Source organism: Thalassophryne amazonica, chromosome 12 (assembly GCF_902500255.1).
Source record: "Thalassophryne amazonica chromosome 12, fThaAma1.1, whole genome shotgun sequence".
Lineage (NCBI taxonomy): Eukaryota > Metazoa > Chordata > Actinopteri > Batrachoidiformes > Batrachoididae > Thalassophryne > Thalassophryne amazonica.
The window spans coordinates 100,043,093-100,064,179 of record NC_047114.1 but is presented as its reverse complement, the minus strand read 5'-3'; the positions used below and the strand labels follow the sequence as shown (position 1 = coordinate 100,064,179).

General features: G+C 42.0%; 1 protein-coding gene across 3 annotated transcripts in view; it reads right to left on the bottom strand.

The window, feature by feature from the left end:
- The window catches only part of smg7 (SMG7 nonsense mediated mRNA decay factor), a 72,872-nt gene extending 52,073 nt beyond the window's left edge, over positions 1-20,799 (bottom strand). For all 3 annotated transcript variants that reach the window (XM_034182658.1, XM_034182660.1, XM_034182659.1), the window contains exons 1-2: positions 20,647-20,799; positions 4,954-4,985 (exon numbers count right to left, since the gene is read on the bottom strand). In XM_034182658.1, coding sequence (XP_034038549.1) covers positions 4,954-4,985; positions 20,647-20,696 — 82 coding nt within the window. In that variant the 5' untranslated portion in view covers positions 20,697-20,799. The remainder of the gene's footprint in view (positions 1-4,953; positions 4,986-20,646) is intronic.
- Between the last annotated feature and the right edge of the window lie 288 nt (positions 20,800-21,087).

Sequence of the window (21,087 nt, the reverse complement as noted above, 5' to 3'; positions counted from 1 at the left end):
CCGGTTTCACGGTATACCGCGGTATGAAAAAGTCACAGTATCAAAACCACTAAAATTTTCCGTTATACCGCCCCTACAGTATGAGCAGGTTATGAGAATTCTTGACAGGTAGAGCGGAGGCGGCCGCTGCCGACCTTCCCCCTGGCGCGTACCTCTGTCTCTATTTACAAACAGGCAGCTAACGTTAGTTAGCTCTGCATCATGGTTGAAGGAGGCAAAGCCTGCACTGAACTTTTCCCTCCGTCTAAAAGGACCAAGTCAGCTTTTTCATTTTATTTTCTGAGGAATAGCCCCTCAAGCCAAAAACGATGGCAACAAAGCACCGTAGCTTTGGCCTGTGTAGGACGCGGAGCGATTCAAGATACCCGTAAAGGATTACGGGTACCAAGGACCAAAGCATCCTTATCCTGCCAGCGGATAAAGGCAGATGCACGGTGGTCCTGAACACATCGGACTACGAGGCCAAGATCAACAACTTGCTCAGTGACTCCAATACATACGAACGTCTGAAGAGAGACCCCACGAGCGGCTATAAGAAGAAAATCATTAGCTACCTCCAAAACCTGGAGAAAGAGGGACTCATCGACAGGCAGACATACTACAGACTGTACCCTGGGGACGCCACTCCGTGCATCTATGGACTGCCCAAAATCCACAAACAGGAAGTGCCACTCAGGCCTATTGTATGTAGCAGAGATTCCATCACGTACAATTTGGCCAAGCACCTCAAGTGGATTTTGGCTCCTCTAGTGGGTAACTCAGACCACCATGTGGAGAACACACAAGTCTGGTTAGGTCTAAACTCCAGCTTTTGTGACTTCGGATCATTCTTCTCGACAAGAGTCAAGACAGAAGTCAGACCACCAGAGCAAGAATTTTAGCTGAGAAAGCTTCTGCGATTTGAAGCGAAACGTCCTCGCGTCAAGCAACCCAGTCCAGTCGAAGATTCAAGCTTCTCTACTATGTAAAGGATTACATGGAAGGAGTAAACTTTATCCCATCCTTAAAACCACTGAGAAGTACAAGCGGTGGACTCGAGTCGTGCTTGTGGTCGACCAAATTTCTCCCACAAACACGTCAAGAAGGACAAATACATCTATTCCAAGCACTTTGTTGGTGAAGCTGGGCCAAGTATTGAGCATCCGAAGTTCCGGACCTTATTCCAGCCGCTTTTCTCCCTAAGCAAGCAAGTCATGTTTCGCACGGGGCAGATGCTACATGTCTAAAAGTGATTGTTATTTTGGTATTTTCTCTAAAGTTATTAGTGGTATAGTGCTCATAGCGGTAGACATCGCATCAATTAGTGCACCTGAATCACGCACGCTTCATATGCAAATAGCTATAATGTTGTTAAACCCCTCCTACCGAAAGGCAGACTGCTGTAGGCTAGTGACTAAACAACTGCTCTAATTAGCACCTATTGTGCTCTAGTGGCACCCTCCTAATGACAGGGTAGCTGTCCCTCCTAACGATGGGACTGACGCCTCTCCTGACAGCTCCCCTGGTGACTCTCCTGATGACGTGAATGACTCATTACCATGAACAAAAGACTGAAACTGCTTTGACCTGAGTACCCCATTGTAAACAGGGGACAAAGCGTGTCTCAGACCCCTCCCCGGTTATGGCTGGGTTTCAACTGTTTCACATACAATGCCTCCTTCACTCCTCTCTCAAACCATTTCCTATCTCTGGCTAGGATTTTAACTTCCTTGTTCTCAAATGTGTGGTTAGTGTCTTTAAGGTGGAGATGAACTGCAGACTGAGATCCACCGGCGCCCTCTCTGCAATGCTGGTATAGCCTTTTCTGTAACGGCTGCTTAGTCTCACCTATGTAGTGTTTGTTACACTTTTCCTGACATCTGACAGAATACACTACAGTCCTCTGTTTGTAACTAGGGATCCTGTCCTTAGGGTGAACTAATTTCTGTCTCAAGGTGTCCCCTGTTTACAATGGGGTACTCAGGTCAAAGCAGTTTCAGTCTTTTGTTCATGGTAATGAGTCATTCACGTCATCAGGAGAGTCGTCAGGGGAGCCGTCATGAGATGCGTCAGTCCCATCGTTGGGAGGACCAGCTGCCCTGCCATTAGGAGGGTGCTAACTAGAGCACAATAGTTGCTAATTAGAGCAATTGTTTAGTCACTAGCTAATATCAGTCTGCCTCTCGGTAGGAGGGGTCTGGTTATGTTTAAAACTCCAGCTTTTGTGGCTTCTGTTATTGTTCTCTCCAAGAGTCAAGACAGAAGTCAGACTACCAGAGCAAGAATTTTAGCTGAGGAAGCTTCTGCGATTTGAAGCGAAACGTCCTCGCGTCAAGCAACCCAGTCCAGTCGAAGATTCAAGCTTCTCTACTATATATATATACTCAACAAAAATATAAACGCAACACTTTTGGTTTTGCTCCCATTTTGTATGAGATGAACTCAAAGATCTAAAACTTTTTCCACATACACAATATCACCATTTCCCTCAAATATTGTTCACAAACCAGTCTAAATCTGTGATAGTGAGCACTTCTCCTTTGCTGAGATAATCCATCCCACCTCACAGGTGTGCCATATCAAGATGCTGATTAGACACCATGATTAGTGCACAGGTGTGCCTTAGACTGTCCACAATAAAAGGCCACTCTGAAAGGTGCAGTTTTGTTTTATTGGGGGGGGGGATACCAGTCAGTATCTGGTGTGACCACCATTTGCCTCATGCAGTGCAACACATCTCCTTCGCATAGAGTTGATCAGGTTGTCAATTGTGGCCTGTGGAATGTTGGTCCACTCTTCAATGGCTGTGCGAAGTTGCAATGACGAACTGGAGTCAGGTCGAGACCCCGATGAGGACGACGAGCGTGCAGATGAGCTTCCCTGAGACGGTTTCTGACAGTTTGTGCAGAAATTCTTTGGTTATGCAAACCGATTGTTTCAGCAGCTGTCTGAGTGGCTGGTCTCAGACGATCTTGGAGGTAAACATGCTGGATGTGGAGGTCCTGGGCTGGTGTGGTTACACGTGGTCTGCGGTTGTGAGGCTGGTTGGATGTACTGCCAAATTCTCTGAAACGCCTTTGGAGACGGCTTATGGTAGAGAAATGAACATTCAATACACGAGCAACAGCTCTGGTTGACATTCCTGCTGTCAGCATGCCAATTGCACACTCCCTCAAATCTTGCGACATCTGTGGCATTGTGCTGTGTGATAAAACTGCTCCTTTCAGAGTGGCCTTTTATTGTGGGCAGTCTAAGGCACACCTGTGCACTAATCATGGTGTCTAATCAGCATCTTGGTATGGCACACCTGTGAGGTGGGATAGATTATCTCAGCAAAGGATAAGTGCTCACTATCACAGATTTAGACTGGTTTGTGAACAATATTTGAGGGAAATGCTGATATTGTGTATGTGGAAAAAGTTTTAGATCTTTGAGTTCATCTCATACAAAATGGGAGCAAAACCAAAAGTGTTGCGTTTATATTTTTGTTGAGTGTATATATAATACTGTGAAACTGCAGTATTTTTGCCCACGGTTATCATACCGGCCCATGCCTAACCTAATAGGTAATTAAATGCCAGTACTTGTGGGTTTTTTCTTTTATTTTATATCCTGACAAATTTCCATAGACCTCCATTCATTTGAATTTCAGGGACTAACTGTTTTGGTTTTTGGAGAAAAAAAATAATGTACTCTGCAAATACAAGCCCTGTCTTGTGGTTTGTATTTTTAATTTCAACTCCTTTAATCTCTTTTGTCGAATTGCCTGCGCTAATGATTCTATATATAAAGCAAATAATAAGGGTGACAGACAGCACCCCTGTCTAGTTGAGCTTTCTAAAATGAATTATCTGTCAAATTAACATTTTAATTCCTGCACTGGGTTGATAATATAACATCTTTATACACTCTACTGATTTCATATTGCATCCCAAATCTTTTAGTACTTGATATAAAAACCTCCAATTAACCCGGTCAAATGCTTTCTCTGCGTCAATGCTTACCAATACCGTGCTTCTTTCTTGATGTTGTGCTTCTTCTACAATGCGAACAGTTCTCCTTATACTATCCTGTGCTTGTCACCCCCTTGTAAATCCTGTTTGATCTTCATCTATTAGATCAGGTAGGAAACTACTGAGTCTTTTTGACAATATTGACGTATATATTTTGTAATCGACATTCAGAATTGATATAGGTCGGTAGTTTTAACAATGATTCAGATCTTTTCCTGGTTTCAAAATAACTGATATAAATGCCTCTGTCCATATTTTTGGAATACTTTTTCTAGTAACCATAGCTTTCATTAAATATTTTTAATAAATTACAAGCAGTCACAAGCAGTTTTCCTGAGCCCAAGCGGTAAGATCCTTTACATAATGAATGGTTTTTAATGCAATGCCGCCTGAGGGATCGAAGGTCACGGGCATTCAATGTTGGTTTTCGACCTTGCCACTTACATGTAGAAAGTTCTCCAGATTCTTTGAAGCTTCTGATTATATTATGGACTGTAGATGATGGAATCCCAAAATTGCTTGCAACTGAACATTGAGAAATACTGTTCTTAAACTGTGAGACTATTTTTTCACTCAGTTGTTCACAAAGTGGTGATCCTCACCCCATCTTTGCTTGTGAACGGCTGAGCCTTTTGGAGATGGTCCTTTTATACCCAATCATGACACTCACCTGTTTCCAATTAACCTGTTCACCTGTGGAATGTTCCAAACAGATGTTCTTTGAGCATTCATCAACTTTCCCAGTCTTTTGTTGCGCCTGTCCCAGCTTTTTTGAAATGTGTTGCAGACATCCATTTCAAATTGTATTATGTTTTTATTTACATTTCACACAACGTCCAAACTTCACTGGAATTGGGGTTGTACAAACTGTCACATTAGTAGCTTGGAGCAGAGTGTCTTCACATGTAGTCTGTAGATAGCAGAGGAAGGAATGATCACAGGGGAAGATGTTCAAACATACCTGTCATGTCAGCCTTCAGGGCCTCTGCCTGTCTGCTCAGACACAAATAAAGAAAAGCACAGATCAGACAGGAGCATCACATCACCTACACACATGAAAACATGCTACATAACTTAACAAAAAATCGTAAAACAAAAACAAAACAAAAAACTTGTAGGCAAATTCCCAGTTTTGTGTGAAAGGGTGCAGGCAGAAGCAAAAGCTTATAAACACCCACCCCTTTTACCATTGGGTATACACACACACACATATACTAATTATATATAATTAGTATACGAGGTCTGTTAGAAAAGAATCCAACCTTTTTATTTTTTTCAAAAACCATATGGATTTGAATCACGTGTGATTGCATCAGCCAAGCTTGAACCTTCGTGCGCATGCGTGAGTTTTTTCATGCCTGTCAGTTGCGTCATTCGCCTGTGAGCAGGCTTTGTGTGAGCAGTGGTCCACCCCTCTCGTCAGATTTTTATTGCGAATAAATGTCTGAACGATTTGGAGCTTTGCTGCATCAATTTTTTTCTAGAAACTGTGAGAGACCTCCAGGTGGACACCATTCGGAAAATTCAGATGGCTTTCAGGGACGATTTTATGGGGATTACACAGATTAAGGAGTGCTCCAGCCGGTTTAAAGACCGCCCACAGCTGCTGAGTGCGCGCCGCGCTCTGAGCACAGATTGACAGGCTGAATCAACCAGATCATTTCTAACGTGAAGGCTTTGTTGATCCGGGACGTCATCTGACTTACACAAAAATGGCAGGAGAAGTGGACATCAGTACTTTTTCGGCACATTCCACTGTTACAGGAGTTTTTTTTCATGGAAAGAGAAGCGGAAGGATGTGCCACCGTGCCGCTCATGGCGCGGCACAAAACCACCTCCGTGTTGGTCTCACAGGACAGCTTTGAGATGGCTTTCAGACGGCTTTCGGTGGTTTTTCAGTCGTGTGAATATCCGAGAAATTGTGGATGAGCCTGGACATGCCAGAACATGTCCTGTGAGGCTTCATCACGGCGTTGCTTTGCGCCATGCGGCACCGCCGCGACGCGCGGAATTCCTCCGCTCCTCTTTCCATAACAAAAACTCCTGTAACAGTGGAGTGTGCCGTTCATTTCCACACTGGACGCTGTGTTTTATCCGGGACGTCGTCTGACTAGCACAGGAATTGCGGAAGACGTGGACATCAGCACTTTTTTGGCACATTGAGACAGACGTGTGGAGGAATTCCGCGCATCGCGGCAGTGCCGCATGGCGCAAAGCAACGCTGTGATGAAGCCTCACAGGACATGTTCTGGCACACGTGATTTAAATCCATATGGTTTTTGAAAAAAATAAAAAGGTCGGATACTTTTATAACAGACCTCGTATATACACACACACAAGGTCTGTCAAAGTATAGGTCCTTTTTCTTTTTTTCAAAATCTATACGGATTTCATTCATATGTTTTTACGTCAGGCTGACGACGGCGCCTGACGTCCCGCTCTGTGGGAAGTCCTTAAAGCGACAGTATCACCTCAAAATCTCTCATCAGCTGTTAAAATTTTCACCGAAAACCAGCTGAATTTTTCGAACCATGTCCACTTCGATGTGCCTCACAGGTTTTGAAAAAATTCTGATCAAACAAAGCGCCAGTCTCTCAGCAACTTCTCAGACAAAGGAATTCCAACGAGGGGGCTGGACCACACCTCCCACAAGGAGTGCTCACAGGCGAATGACGTCACCGACAGGCGTGGAAAAACTCACGCATGCGCACGAGGGTTCAAGCATGTCTGACGTAAAAACATATGAATGAAATCCATATAGTTTTTGAAAAAATACAAAGGACCTATACTTTATTGACAGACCTCGTGTGTGTATAAATATATATATATATATATATATATATATATATATATATATATATATATATATATATATGATATGCCAATATGATTGGATAAAACACTAAAGAATAAATAGCAATACACCTTTTTCGCGGACGGGTAACATTTTTCATACCACCCGAGTAATCAGCCATTCCGGACAGCGGAGCTGTGCCACGACGAAGAGGCCCGGTCAAAGGAACTGTGAAATACTGGTGAGTCACTATTAATAATTTCTTACGTGTCCAACCTTGTAGGTTGATCGTTAAAATTAAATTCATTAGTTCTAAAAGCCATCATAATTATTTATAGGAAAAGGGTCTATTTTTTTTCTACTAAGGCTTGAACTTTGAGTGTTTACACAGGAGAGAAAAGTGAGAAAATGTTAATGCCTGTTTGAGAAAAGTGTATAAAGTGTGTAGTGAGGGGTTTTACAGCCTTAAAACATCTATAATAATTGTAAAAAATAATGCTGGTTACTTCGCGGATTTCGCCTATCACAGGTTATTTTTAGAACATAACTCCCTTTCGCGGCCTCGCAGTTTCGCAGATTTTTTTAGTGCAATTTTGCATGCTGCTTCTTTTATTTTAAACAGCGCATTGTGTTCTGCGTCCTTATCAGGCGGGCCGGTCAGCATCACCGCGATTGCTCTCACTGCCTCCGATGCGCTTACTGAGTCTGTGGGCTCGGTAAGCGCCTCAGTGGGCCACTCACACCGCCCCCGTCTGCTGTGCCGAGCTGCATCCAACTCCAGCACCAGGTCCAGAGACTACGCTTGCTGTTTTGATGCGCAACGCCCGCTGCATGGTCTCGGTAACCGCAGCCGCAGAGCTCCGTGGCCATGACTTGGATTCTTTGCGGGTCCCGAATCTGTACCCCCGGAGGCAGTGAGTGAAAGGAGAGCATGCGCATTGTGTTCTGCATGCATTTATCATTTATAGGTATGTGATAAAATCGTTATCAAGTTGTTTTATTTTTTATGAAAGTCTGAAGTCAGTCCACAGCATCAGTGGACTACACGTCACAATTTGGACTTTAGCAGCAGTGAAACACCAAAATGTAAGTTCCTTTTCTGTTGTTTATAAATTAATAAAATATCAAAGTATCTATTTTAGCAGTTATATAAAACAAATAATGAATGTTTTTACATTCTTTCAACCACTGAACTCATAAACACTCATTATTTGTATAATATATATATATATATATATATATATATATATATACACACACACACACTCAACAAAAATATAAACGCAACACTTTTGGTTTTGCTCCCATTTTGTATGAGATGAACTCAAAGATCTAAACCTTTTTCCACATACACAATATCACCATTTCCCTCAAATATTGTTCACAAACCAGTCTAAATCTGTGATAGTGAGCACTTCTCCTTTGCTGAGATAATCCATCCCACCTCACAGGTGTGCCATATCAAGATGCTGATTAGACACCATGATTAGTGCACAGGTGTGCCTTAGACTGCCCACAATAAAAGGCCACTCTGAAAGGTGCAGTTTTATCACACAGCACAATGCCACAGATGTCGCAAGATTTGAGGGAGCGTGCAATTGGCATGCTGACAGCAGGAATGTCAACCACAGCTGTTGTTCGTGTATTGAATGTTCATTTCTCTACCATAAGCCGTCTCCAAAGGCGTTTCAGAGAATTTGGCAGTACATCCAACCAGCCTCACAACCGCAGACCACGTGTAACCACACCAGCCCAGGACCTCCACATCCAGCATGTTCACCTCCAAGATCGTCTGAGACCAGCCACTCTGACAGCTGCTGAAACAATCTGTTTGCATAACCAAAGAATTTCTGCACAAACTGTCAGAAACCGTCTCAGGGAAGCTCATCTGCATGCTCGTCATCCTCATCGGGGAGAACTCTGTGGTTAAACAACCTTGGTAAAAAACAAACAAACACCACTCACAAGATTTGAATCCATGCCACCTGATTACCAGACAGCAACTCTACCACTGCGCCACAATAACTGTCTTGTAACAGGAACACGAAATGGCTCTAATCAACAAGCAGACAAAAATATTATCTAAAAAAAGAAGAAAAGTGCGGTGATAACTGGCCAAACAGTGTTTGCTAAGGTGTATTTCTGCTGATATGTGACTGAAAGTGGCGCATTTGTCGTACTGTTGGCCTGTCATATGGTCCTGCGGCGCGCAGCTCACTGTGCTGTCAGACAAACGTGACATTCAAATCGCGTGCTGCGTGTCCACATAAACTGATGCGCCGGTCCAGCTGGACCTGTCAGTGTGCGCGCTCTCCAGCCCGTCGCAAGCGATATATGTTTTTATGTTTTCGATGCAAGTACAGCAAGCGCACACACGTGCGTGTCCATTAAAACATGATGCGTGCTCTGCAGCTCTGATGTCCAGGACCAGACATGTCATGTTCAGAGCACAGACCAAAGTGTCTCTCTGATCAGATGAGATGTGCCTCGCCTACGGAGGGGCATGCGAACCACACACATGCACGTGTTTGCGGAGGAGCACATGACACACACACGTTATGGGGGGAGCAGATGGCACGCCACATCTCGGCAACTCCACAGTCGTGTGGAACTTAAGACGAATTTCACAGCGAGTACGACAGTAGACGGTCTGCAGTCTCTTGTCATGCCAACAGTGCGACTGGCCACACATTTTCTCAGTGCCATGCGAGCGGTGTTAGATGTTCATGCGTGTCACATGTAATCTGGCTGACACCTGCCATGAGAGGATGTGATGGATTCATACAGCGCACACGCTGTCATTCAGCCACTGGTGTGCTCAAATTGTTGTAGCAACAGGTGTACGAGGTGTTAGAGGCAGGTACGATTTCACACGGTTTGCACACACTTCCTGCGTCATGCGCACTAAGTGCACACTTCATCCAAACTTTGCACTATGTGTGAAGTGGAACAGGGAAAGACTAGTTTTTAAAAAAAAAATCAAAGCTGTGCACAACCACGCCACTGCATAACCGTTTTTTATTTATTTTTCTGATTTTGGAGATGTAACCAAACAGTATAGCTAAATGGACTGTAAATGGACTGCATTTATATAGCGCTTTTGCATCTGCATCAGACGCTCACATTCCCCCCCGATGTCAGGGTGCTGCCATACAAGGCGCTCACTACACACCGGGAGCAATAGGGGATTAAAGGCCTTGCCCAAGGGCCCTTAGTGATTTTTCCAGTCAGGCGGGGATTTGAACCCATGATCTTCTGGACTCAACACCTTAACCACTACACCATCACCTCCTATAGCTAGCTGCTTCTTGTTCTGTGGTGTGTCTCATCCATCATGGTCCAAAAACAGATGGTCAGGGTTAGCAGGTACAGCAGCTGCTCCGTGCACCGTCTAAGCCAGATTAGGACCAGAGTGGTTGTAACAATTAAGAAGTATATAAGTCTATACCAGCCCTGAGGCCCGGTGGTGCTTATCTCTGGATTCAGTATCATCAACCAGGTTGGAGTCTACGACTCCAGCTGGAGGGGACGCCAGTCCAATGCAGGTTACTTCCCCAGCCGAGGCCGGTACTCATTTGCAGCTGGGTGAACTGAGACACTGTAGATAAGGCACCTTGTCCAAGGACACACAGTGAGCATAAGTGAGATGTAACAAAGCCACATGATAAATGTACTTACGCAAAAAAATATTATTGGCTCAAAAGTAAGAGTAGAAATTTAAAAAAGCAATGTAAAAAGTGCTTGTTCCGGTTTCAACAAGCCCTCTTTTCTTGTCATGCTTTCCAACTGGGGGTGTTACAATTACAACATTTTGTATTAAACTGTACAATTAGAGGTGCACCGATCGATCGGCCATCGATCATTATCGGCCGATCACGCCTTGATCGATTTGATCGGTGATCGGCAAAATGCGCCGATCAAAAGGACCGATCACAACAGTGCAGGCAGTAGCGCAGGGAGTGCTTGATGTGTTTGTCAGGAAAATGATAATTTCTCTACACTGATTACAGACCCTGCAGCGGGTCCATGATCAACTTTTCTGCAACACGGCTTTGCTCTGAACCTTGAACCAATCGAACCTGTGGTTCGCAGATTGAAGCATGCTTCGAGCCTGTTGCTTCGTTTATACTTTCTTTCTTTCGCTTAATTTTCCCCCACTAAAACCCTAAAGAGCATATGTCTGTGAGTATTAATTAATTATTATTATTAACAAAAACGGGAGCGATGCTAACGCATTAGCATGTCTATGGCATTTTCAATGTTCAAAATTAGCATTATGCATTTGCAGTTGTCATGTTCGGGTGCATTTGTTTTCAAATTGTAATATTTCTTAAATTTATTTTTGTTTATATATTAATAATCTAATAAATCAATGATTATTTGTAGATCACCCTGTGTGCATTTACAAATATTAATGAGACAATTTTAACCATAGAATGAGGGCTGTATTTTACATTCTCAACGTTCTGTAGGCTGTAACCTGAGCAACATGAAACATGGATAAAAAAAAAAAGCTTTTGTGTTGAATCACTGTCCCCATATGAGATCAGCCACTTCATGTGAGTTTAGAAAAACAACGCCGGTTGCCCTGGTTGGATATGATTTGGAACTGTCACCCCTGCAATGTATCTTAGCAGCTAAACGAGTCACACCAAGGAACATCTATAAAGCCAAACTAACTGGAATACTGCTGTACATGGCGAGGAAGACAATTCTCAACTTCTGGTTTTCCAAGGATGCACCCACACTGAATGACTGGTATAAGGAAGTACTGTAAACATTACCTTTGGAAAAACTGACTTACACCCTTCATGACAACATTAAGAGCTTTACAAAGATATGGCAACCACCCCTGGAGAAAGTGGACCCAGACAGACTGAACTGTCTTATTTAATTGACAACATTGGGGAATACAATATGGCCATTATAATGCCAGCCTAGTTCTGCATGAAGCTTGCTTTATATAACCCCCCCTTCCCAAGTTTTATTTTATGATTTTTGTTCGGTACGACCTGCTGCTTCCATTTTTTTTTTTTTTTTTCCCCATTTGTTTGAAAAATGTTCAAAAAAATGGTTCTATTGAATTTAAATAGTTTCATTGCCTGTGTGAACCTCAATGAAAAGAAATTAAAAAAAGAAAAACAACACCACCAACTTATGACAAAAGTTGATGTTTTATGTGATTAGTGTCAACTTTCCAGGATGAGATGTTTACAGAGTAGCAGCACTCTGTTCAATGATTTCAAATCTGTACAGTGAGGTTTTATCAGATGTCGTCATTTGACAAAAATCTTAAAATGGACAAAATATTGAAGGCAGTCTGACTTGACATGTCACGTGACAAACAAAAAAGAAAGAAAAACACAATGTGCTGCACAGTAAATTCATCCAACACGAATAAGATATGTAATCAATTCATGAACGCTTAATGAAAAAGAAAGATTACATTTACTCTCTATCTCACGGTGTTAAAGAGTCTCTGCTGCTCACAGAGCTAGATTTGAACATCATCATTTATGTATTTATTTGTTCGTGTCATGTCATTTCATTTGTTTCATATCCACATAAGCACACATCATGAACAAAAAGGAGCAGAAGGAAGATAAATCTTGTATTTTCTGTTCCTTGTAACAAAAATAAAAAACAAAATAAATAAAAATAGACAGAAATCCACTTGTCACTTCAATTTCATCCCCAACGCCGCTCCCTCGTCAAGCCACCAAACATCAAACAGACATCATTAACATCAACACGATGATCCTACAGTTCAACATCCTCATTCACACTTCAGCAGCTGTGTTCATTTTTCATTCTAGTTTACTGTATTCTCTCGTAATTTTATCTTTATAGATTTTTTTGAACTTGTGAACATTTGTACAATTAGTTTCTTGAGTCAGTGCATTCCAAAGCTTAACTCCATACACAGCGGGACATTTTTGTTTCGTAGTAGTTTGTGAGTACGTAATCCAAAAGTTATATTTTCTTCTATGGCAAATCGCCTACGTAACAAAACTGAACACATTTTGGACTTCCTCTAGTAAAATACTATGCTTTGCTGAGGCCATGGTTCTCGACCGGAAAAAGGTGCTTTGCCCTCTTCAGGTTGGTGGAGTGTCCTTGCCTCAAGTGGAGGAGTTTAAGTATCTCGGGGTCTTGTTCACGAGTGAGGGACGGATGGAGCGTGAGATCGATAGACGGATCAGTGCAGCATCTGCAGTGATGCGGTTGCTGTATCGGAACGTCGTGGTGAAGAGAGCTGAGTAGGGGGGCAAAGCTCTCGATTTACCGATCGATCTACGTTCCGATCCTCACCTATGGTCATGAGATTTGGCTCATGACCGAAAGAACGAGATCGCGAGTACAAGCGGCCGAGATGAGTTTCCTCTGCAGGGTGGCTGGGCGCTCCCTTAGAGATAGGGTGAGGATAGGGCTGTGCCAAAAATCGAAAGATTGATGAATCGCGATCCACACTGTGCTCGATCTCGATTATAAGCGAAGTGCATTTTAATCGACACATTTATTGACCAATCAGGTGACAGAAAATTCATGTGGCTGAGAGGAGTTGCCGCCCACTTGTTGAGACAAAGAAAGTGCCTGCGTGAAGTAACCTTGAGACCGTGAGAGGAGGAGTGGATTTTCAGAAAGTGGATTTTCAGAAAGTGGATTATAAACTGAATAATGCAAGAGGAATATGGCGACATTGAAATCCAGAGCGAAGGGGAAGAGATACGTGACCCAGGTACAACAGAGATTGTTGACAGAACTGGCCGAGCTACGTCTGCAATATGGCAGTGGTTTGGTTACTTGCAAACAGACCACCTACAAGCAAAGCCCATTTGTAAAGTCTGTTGTTGCGTAGTATCCACCAAGACGGGGAACACTACAAATTTATTCAATCACTTGCGACGGTATCACCCGGTGCAACACAATGACTGTTCGGAAAAACAAACCGAGCCCGCTGCAAGTAGCAGTGATGCCATTGCGAGCACAAGTAGCGCTCAACCAAAGCCTCAGCAGACATCGATCACGGCAGCGTTCACAGCCGTCACGCCATACGATAAACATTCAAAGAGGGCAAAAACAATAACGAACACTATTGCATACTGCATTGCCAAGGACATGATGCCAATATCTACAGTCGAAAAGGTCGGATTTAAGAAGTTAATGCGGGTATTAGACAGTAGATACACGCTCCCTGGGAGGAAGTACTTTTCCCAAACAGCTTTGCCGCAATTATATGACACGTCGCGCAGAAGTGGAAAAACAACTACAAAATGTTTGTTACTTTGCAGCAACTACTGACATTTGGTCCAGTCGGACATCGCAGCCCTATTTCAGTTTAACTATCCACTATATCGACGAAAACTGGAGCCTACAGAGTAAATGCCTTCAAACACTCTACTTTCCGGAGGATCACACTGGAGACATCATAGCACAGGGCCTAGAGGACGCACTCGCTTCCTGGGGGCTGCAGGAGGAGCGCATGGTCTGCATCATGACAGACAACGCTGCCAAGATGGTTAAAGCCACGAGGAGTAAAGGCTGGAACAGGATGCAGTGCTTTGGACACCGCTTACACCTTGCAGTTGGTAAGTGAAAGTGGAGAGTGGTATATTTTTTTTTTTTATTACTAAGTTTGCCATAATAAGAAATTATCATTCTTATTATGAGTAACATTTGTATTGTAGTAATTAGTTTTAGGCTTGTTTTAGGCTTAAATATGTACAGATTTGATTCATATGTAATAAATAAATAAATAAATATTAACCCTTTATCTACGGCGATGGCGCCCATGCCATATTTTCCATATGCGTTTTTTTTTTTTTACCGTAACTCCACCATAGTTTGTCCAATCTGAATGATTCAAAGTGCACTGTTAAGCTAACACCAAAGGCTTCCCAATGATATATGGTATATTACGGTAAACGTAAGCCTGTGACGTCATCACGCAGAGGAAAAACACGATTTCAAGTTTCACACTAGTGCACCACTGATTCTCATTATCGTAAGTTCTCATGTAAGCCCTCAATCTGAAAAACTTCAACACTGACAGCAAGCCAAGAACCCGTGCTTTTCAACAGTATGCTATATGTTGCATATATTACGGTAAAGTGCGTTCAGTGACTTTTGAAACGAGGGAAAATTATGAAAAAGAGCGCAAAAGTGACAGAAAAGTACAGAGACAGACAGCAAACATAAATGTAGTAATTTTTGAGGAAAAGGCAGGGTGTTTGTAAAATTGGCTTCTGTCTTCAGCCAGACAGAAACTGTTACAAACAGTACCACACTGACAATGGACTGATGTAGTTTAGATCTAATTCTGATTCTTGGCATGTAGTTTGACACTTTGTTTTATTAATATTGTATAATTTTGCACAAAATGAGTGATCAAATGAGTGATTTATTGCACATTTTAATAATACAGATAATAATTGATATATTTATATATAGTTTTGCACTTTGTCGTTATTCATATTGTTTGGTTCTGCACTTTAAAATTGGTTACTTTTTGCATATTTTCGCCTTGTAAAATGTTTACTTTTGCACTGTTTCTAATCTGCACTGTTTGAGCTCTAGACACACAAAATTAATTATTTTGATTGTAAACACTTACAGCTTCCTGTTAAAAATGTGAAATCCAAACTTCCTTTACATAATCATTTTTCACAAAAAAAAAAAATGAAAAAAAATCAAGTTCGCTTTTGTGTTTTTTCTCATTTTAAATGCTAAAACTTACAAATAATGTGTATAAATAGTTAATCAGGTGTAATATAATTGAAATTCAGGTACTCTTGGAAAAGGGTACCAAAGCACACAAACATAGAACATTATTTCTTAATTTTATTGCTATAATAAAAAATTATAACCAATCGTCCATTTATAGCCTCAGTAGGTAAAGGTTCTGTATGAATAAATTATGCATATTTTTATTTTTATTTTTCTACAGAGGGAATTATGAAGGACCAAAGGGTGGAAAGAGCCACAGGCATTTGCAAGAAGGTAGTAGGGGCCTTCTCCTTCTCCTGGAAACGAAAAAAGGAACTTGCTCTTGCTCAACAGGAATTGAATCTTCCCAGGAACATGCTCGTGACTGAATCCCAAACAAGGTGGGGATCACGAATGGGAATGGTGGCTAGAGTTTTGGAGCAGGAAAAGGCCATAACAAAAGTACTGTCTGCAGACAGAAAAACACGGCACTTAACCCTTTTGTGGCAGGCCATTGGGGTCCTTGAAGCTGTCCACAAAGCCCTAAGTCCACTTGTGGAGTTCACAGATGCACTTTCTGGTGAGCATTATGTTTCTGTGTCCTACATTAAACCAGTGCTTCATCTTTTCAATGAGGAGGTGCTGAAGATTCAGGATGACGACTGGGATTTAACAAGACACATCAAGAGTACAGTCACAAAATACTTAAATGAAAAATACAGTGACGACTCCACTGATGATCTTCTGAACTTGGCATCACTTGTGGACCCACGGTTCAAAACGAAATACATCCAGGATGTCAAAGTGGAGGCAGTTAAGGATACTGCTCTTGGACAAATGGTCACTGTCCCACCCCCCCACCCCCAGCAGCACAAGAGATACCTCAGCAGCTTCAACACCAGAAAAAATGCCCAAAAAATCTCTGGGGAGCTTCTTTAAAAAAATCAGCTCCTCAAACTCCAGCTTCAGGACTGACTGAAGAGCAGGCAGCTGAGACTGAGTTGAAAAGCTACCTCACGGCTCCAGATGTTGACAGCGAAGCAGATCATCTGAAATGGTGGAAACTGCACAGCCTGACTTACCCCAGAGTCAGTCGCCTAGCCAAGCGCTACCTTTGTATACCTGCAACAAGCTCACCATCAGAGCGTGCCTTCAGCACAAGTGGCAATATTGTCACATGCCACAGAGCAGCCTTAAAACCAGATGCTGTTGACAGACTCGTCTTTCTGGCCAAAAACCTGTGAAAGATGTGTTTTACATTGTGTTTTACTGTTTGCTGTGCACTTTTTCATTTTATAGTTACATTTATACACATTTTTTGTAAAGAAACCTGTGAATGAAGAGTAAAGTTTACATTTTGTTTACTGTTTGCTGTGCACTTTTTCATTTTATAGTTACATTTATACACATTTTTTGTAAAGAAACCTGTGAATGAAGAGTAAAGTTTACATTTTGTTTACTGTTTGCTGTGCACTTTTTCATTTTATAGTTATAAACATTTTTTGGTAAAGAAACCTGTGAATGAAGAGTTAAGTTTGCATTGTGTTTTACTGTTTGCTGTGCACTTTCATTGTATAGTTATATTTATACCACATATTTTTTGGTAAAGAAACCTGTGAATGAAAAGTTTAAGTTTACATTGTTTCTACTGTTTGCTGTGCACTTTTTCATTTTATATTTATATGCATAATTATAATAGCTTCAGTGTGTGTTTACATCTTTACTCTTACACAGTTGTTTAATTTCAAGTTTACAGATGTGGCCACTGCCAGTTTGCACATTTTTATACATTACTATTTTTTTATTTTAGTCTTTGTTTGCTGTTTTTAATAACATTGTATGTGCAGGTCACTACAATGAAAAGTTTCATATTTTCATTATTGTACTTGAAATGGCATAGTTAAATTTTCTTAATAAAAACCAGAAATCATCTTTTTAAACATCTATGTTGTCTTTTTTAATATAAGTGAATTATAACAAATATTTATATATTTTGAATAAGAATGTTTAAAGATCGAATCGAAAATCGAGATCGAATGATATGAGGAAAATAATCCTGATTCTTTTTTTTTACCCAGATCACCCAGCCCTAGGTGAGGAGCTCGGTCACTCGGGAGGAGCTCGGAGTCGAGTCGCTGCTCCTCCACGTCGAAAGGAGTCAGTTGAGGTGGCTCGGGCATCTTTTCCGGATGCCCCCTGGACGCCTCGCTGGAGAGGTGTTCCGGGCACGTCCCACTGGGAGGAGGCCCCGGGGAAGACCCAGGATACGCTGGAGGGACTACATCGCTCGGCTTGCTTGGGAACGCCTTGGGGTTCCCCCGGAGGAGCTGGGGGAGGTGTGTGTGGATCAAGAGGTCTGGGCGGCTTTGCTTGAGCTGCTGCCCTCGCGACCCGACTCCGGATAAAGCGGAAGAAAATGGATGGATGGAAGTGCAATTTTTGAGTCAACAATGCCTTTCAATTTTAACTGAATGGCTGCAATAAACAGACTGTTATTATGCTCTCTGTAACCTTTTTTGTTGACTATTCTAATGGCTTTCTTTTGTAGCAAAAACAATGGCTTAGTAGTACTGTTATATTCCCCAGACTTCAGCACAGTAACTGAAGTCTGGGAGAATCATTGAGCAATACAGCATATACAAGGAATTACATTCAATCAAATCTTTTACTTTAAATAAGATACCAATGCTTTTACTAACTTTCTTTGTTATATAATCTATGTGGGCTTTCCAATTTAATTTCTCATCCAACACAACACCAAGAAACTTAACTTCATTAACTCTTTCAATATTATGTCCATAATTTTCACATCATTCTTCCTTCGATAGCCGAAAATCATATAGTTTGTTTTATCCCAGTTTAAAGCCAACTTATTTTCATTAAACCAGTTTCTCATTTTTGTCATTTCTTCCACTATTACTTATGTTATTTTCAACAGATTACTTCCTGAATAATATATACTGGTATCATTGGCAAACAACAAAAAGCTCAGCATTGTAGAAGATTCACATATGTTATTAATAAGCAAGAAAAAAAGCAAAGGTCCTAAAACTGATCCTTGCAGAACTCCACATTTAAAATGTAAGCAAACACTGTGACCATCCAATATTAACTTGTTTTAAACCTTATTTCTGACCTGTGCATGACATCAAATGTCTGCTCCAGTCAGAGATATGTTTGGACATGAAGACAGAAATCATTTGACAGTGAGGGATTTTGCGGAACTCCACATTTAAAATGGAAGGAAACACTGTGACCATCCAATATTAACTTGTTTTAAACCTTATTTCTGACCTGTGCATGACATCAAATGTCTGCTCCAGTCAGAGATATGTTTGGACATGAAGACAGATATCATTTAACAGTGAGGGATTTTGCGGAACTCCACATTTAAAATGGAAGGAAACACTGTGACCATCCAATATTAACTTGTTTTAAACCTTATTTCTGACCTGTGCATGACATCAAATGTCTGCTCCAGTCAGAGATATGTTTGGACATGAAGACAGATATCATTTAACAGTGAGTGATTTTATTTAACATGCATTTACATTGTTAAGCCCATTTTTAGCACCAAAACACTTCATCCACATGAATAAAGGTGAATTTTCAATAAAGAGTTGAAGAACTTTCAAAAACTAAACTCGGACCAAACCATGATGTCTACAGCGAGGTGCAAACCAAACCATCGCCCCGAGCTCCTACACACCACGATTCACCAGACCTGACAACGAGGGGTCAGACTGCTCCACTGACCCGACAGCCGGGTCAGACTGCTCCATGGATCTGACAATCACTATTATACGCAGCAACACCAACAAACGTACAGTCACTTGCCCAGTTCCGGATCATTGCTGGTTCCGGATCACTGCTGTAGTATTTGTGCCGCCGTTTCTCGTAATCAGTGCAAATAAGCTAATACTTGGTACCAATGGAAAGACAGATGTTTTTTTCTAAAAACGACCACAAGCTCGACCGGATCCAGCTATCCTTGTGATCAGCAGTGGAATCAAAACATCCCAGTCTCCGTGGTGTGCGCGCGTTTTCTGACTCACTCATTCCTGCAAGTGTGAAAGTGACGATCTTTATTAAGTAGCAAAGGTGAGTTAGACATTCGGTGTTTTTGATTCTAGAGTGGGAAAATACTCACTTACTTGGGTAGAAAATGTGTGTTATGTCTTGCTGTTTAATTGCTGCACATATTTATCTCTGACGTGAAAATTTGCCGGTTGTGGATCACTGAAGCAGCAGCCTCGTGTCAGTACTTGTGAGCCATGTGGACTTTGGGGGTCATCTCAACATCACGAATGGGCATGAATGTGGGGGCGTTTACTTTTTAATTCAGGAGAAATCTCACCTCCACACTTCATTTTTTGCTTGTAAAAACGTATCAGTGCCTTTCAAAACTAAGTAAATTCTCATTTAATAAGTATAATTTATATCATTTTGTGTTCAAAACACATTCTCGGGCACAGTGTGTATCATTCTGCATTAGAAGGGCTCCAGCCAGATGCCAGGAATGAACCCCAAGTGACAGAGTCTCGTGATCCAGAACCGGGCAAAGTGATCTATTTCCGGCAAATATTTGCACCACACATAATGTGGCTTCACACTTTAAGTAGAAGGGCTACACCACCCAGACTTCTTCAGCTAGATAACATCCAAATACCCAATACAACAATGGTTCCGTATAGCGGGACTTTAAAAAAGGTGATCCGGAACTGGGCAACTGTCTGTATGTTCGAGGTGACCCCTGACAGTCAACTCGAATAAATCAGATATGATATTAAATTAAATAGAGGAGTTTGTTTAAAGTGTCATAAATCAATTAAATTCAGCAAAAAAAGTGTCAGACGCGGTGTCAGCAGACTACCGCTAGTTAAAAAAACATCCGCTTAAAAGGGGAAACTTTGATCTTTGAACAACATCATTTGTACCAATCACACATTAAATCCGCCTGTAATATCACTAGATATGACAAATATCTGACTGTATTAGATAAACGCTTCCATCAGGGGGTTTGTTATGCTAAGGAGCTAATGCTAAGAGCTAGCCACAACACGACTCAAAGCAGCCAACTGGTTAACAACCAGCGAGCTGTGAGCTCCACGAGTGTCCGTGACGTGACGAGAAACACTTCAGACGGAGACTGACCGTAAATATTGAGAGCACAAGTTCATCCCGCCGCTGAGACGCTCCTTCATACGGACACTGACACACAGGCTAACGGTGCTAGCCGCGCCATGTTGTTCCTGTGTGACCGCGGAGACAGGAGGAGGCGGAGCTAAGACAAAGGAAGCAGACGAGGAGAAAGGACGGAGGAGACAGGAGAGGAGACAGCGAGGAGGAGTCAGAAGAGGAAGAAGGACGGAGGGGAGAAGCGTGAGGAAGGACAGAGGAGACAGGATAGAAGGAAGGGCAAAGGAGACAGGAGAGGAGGGAGGAGACAGGAAGGAGGAGTCAGGAGAGAAGGACAGAGGAGACAGGAGAGGAGGAAGGACAAAAGAGACAAGAGAGGAGGGAGTACAGAGGAGACAGAAAGAAGGAGTCAGGAGAGGAATAAGGACGTAAGAGAAGAGACAGGTGTGGAAGAAG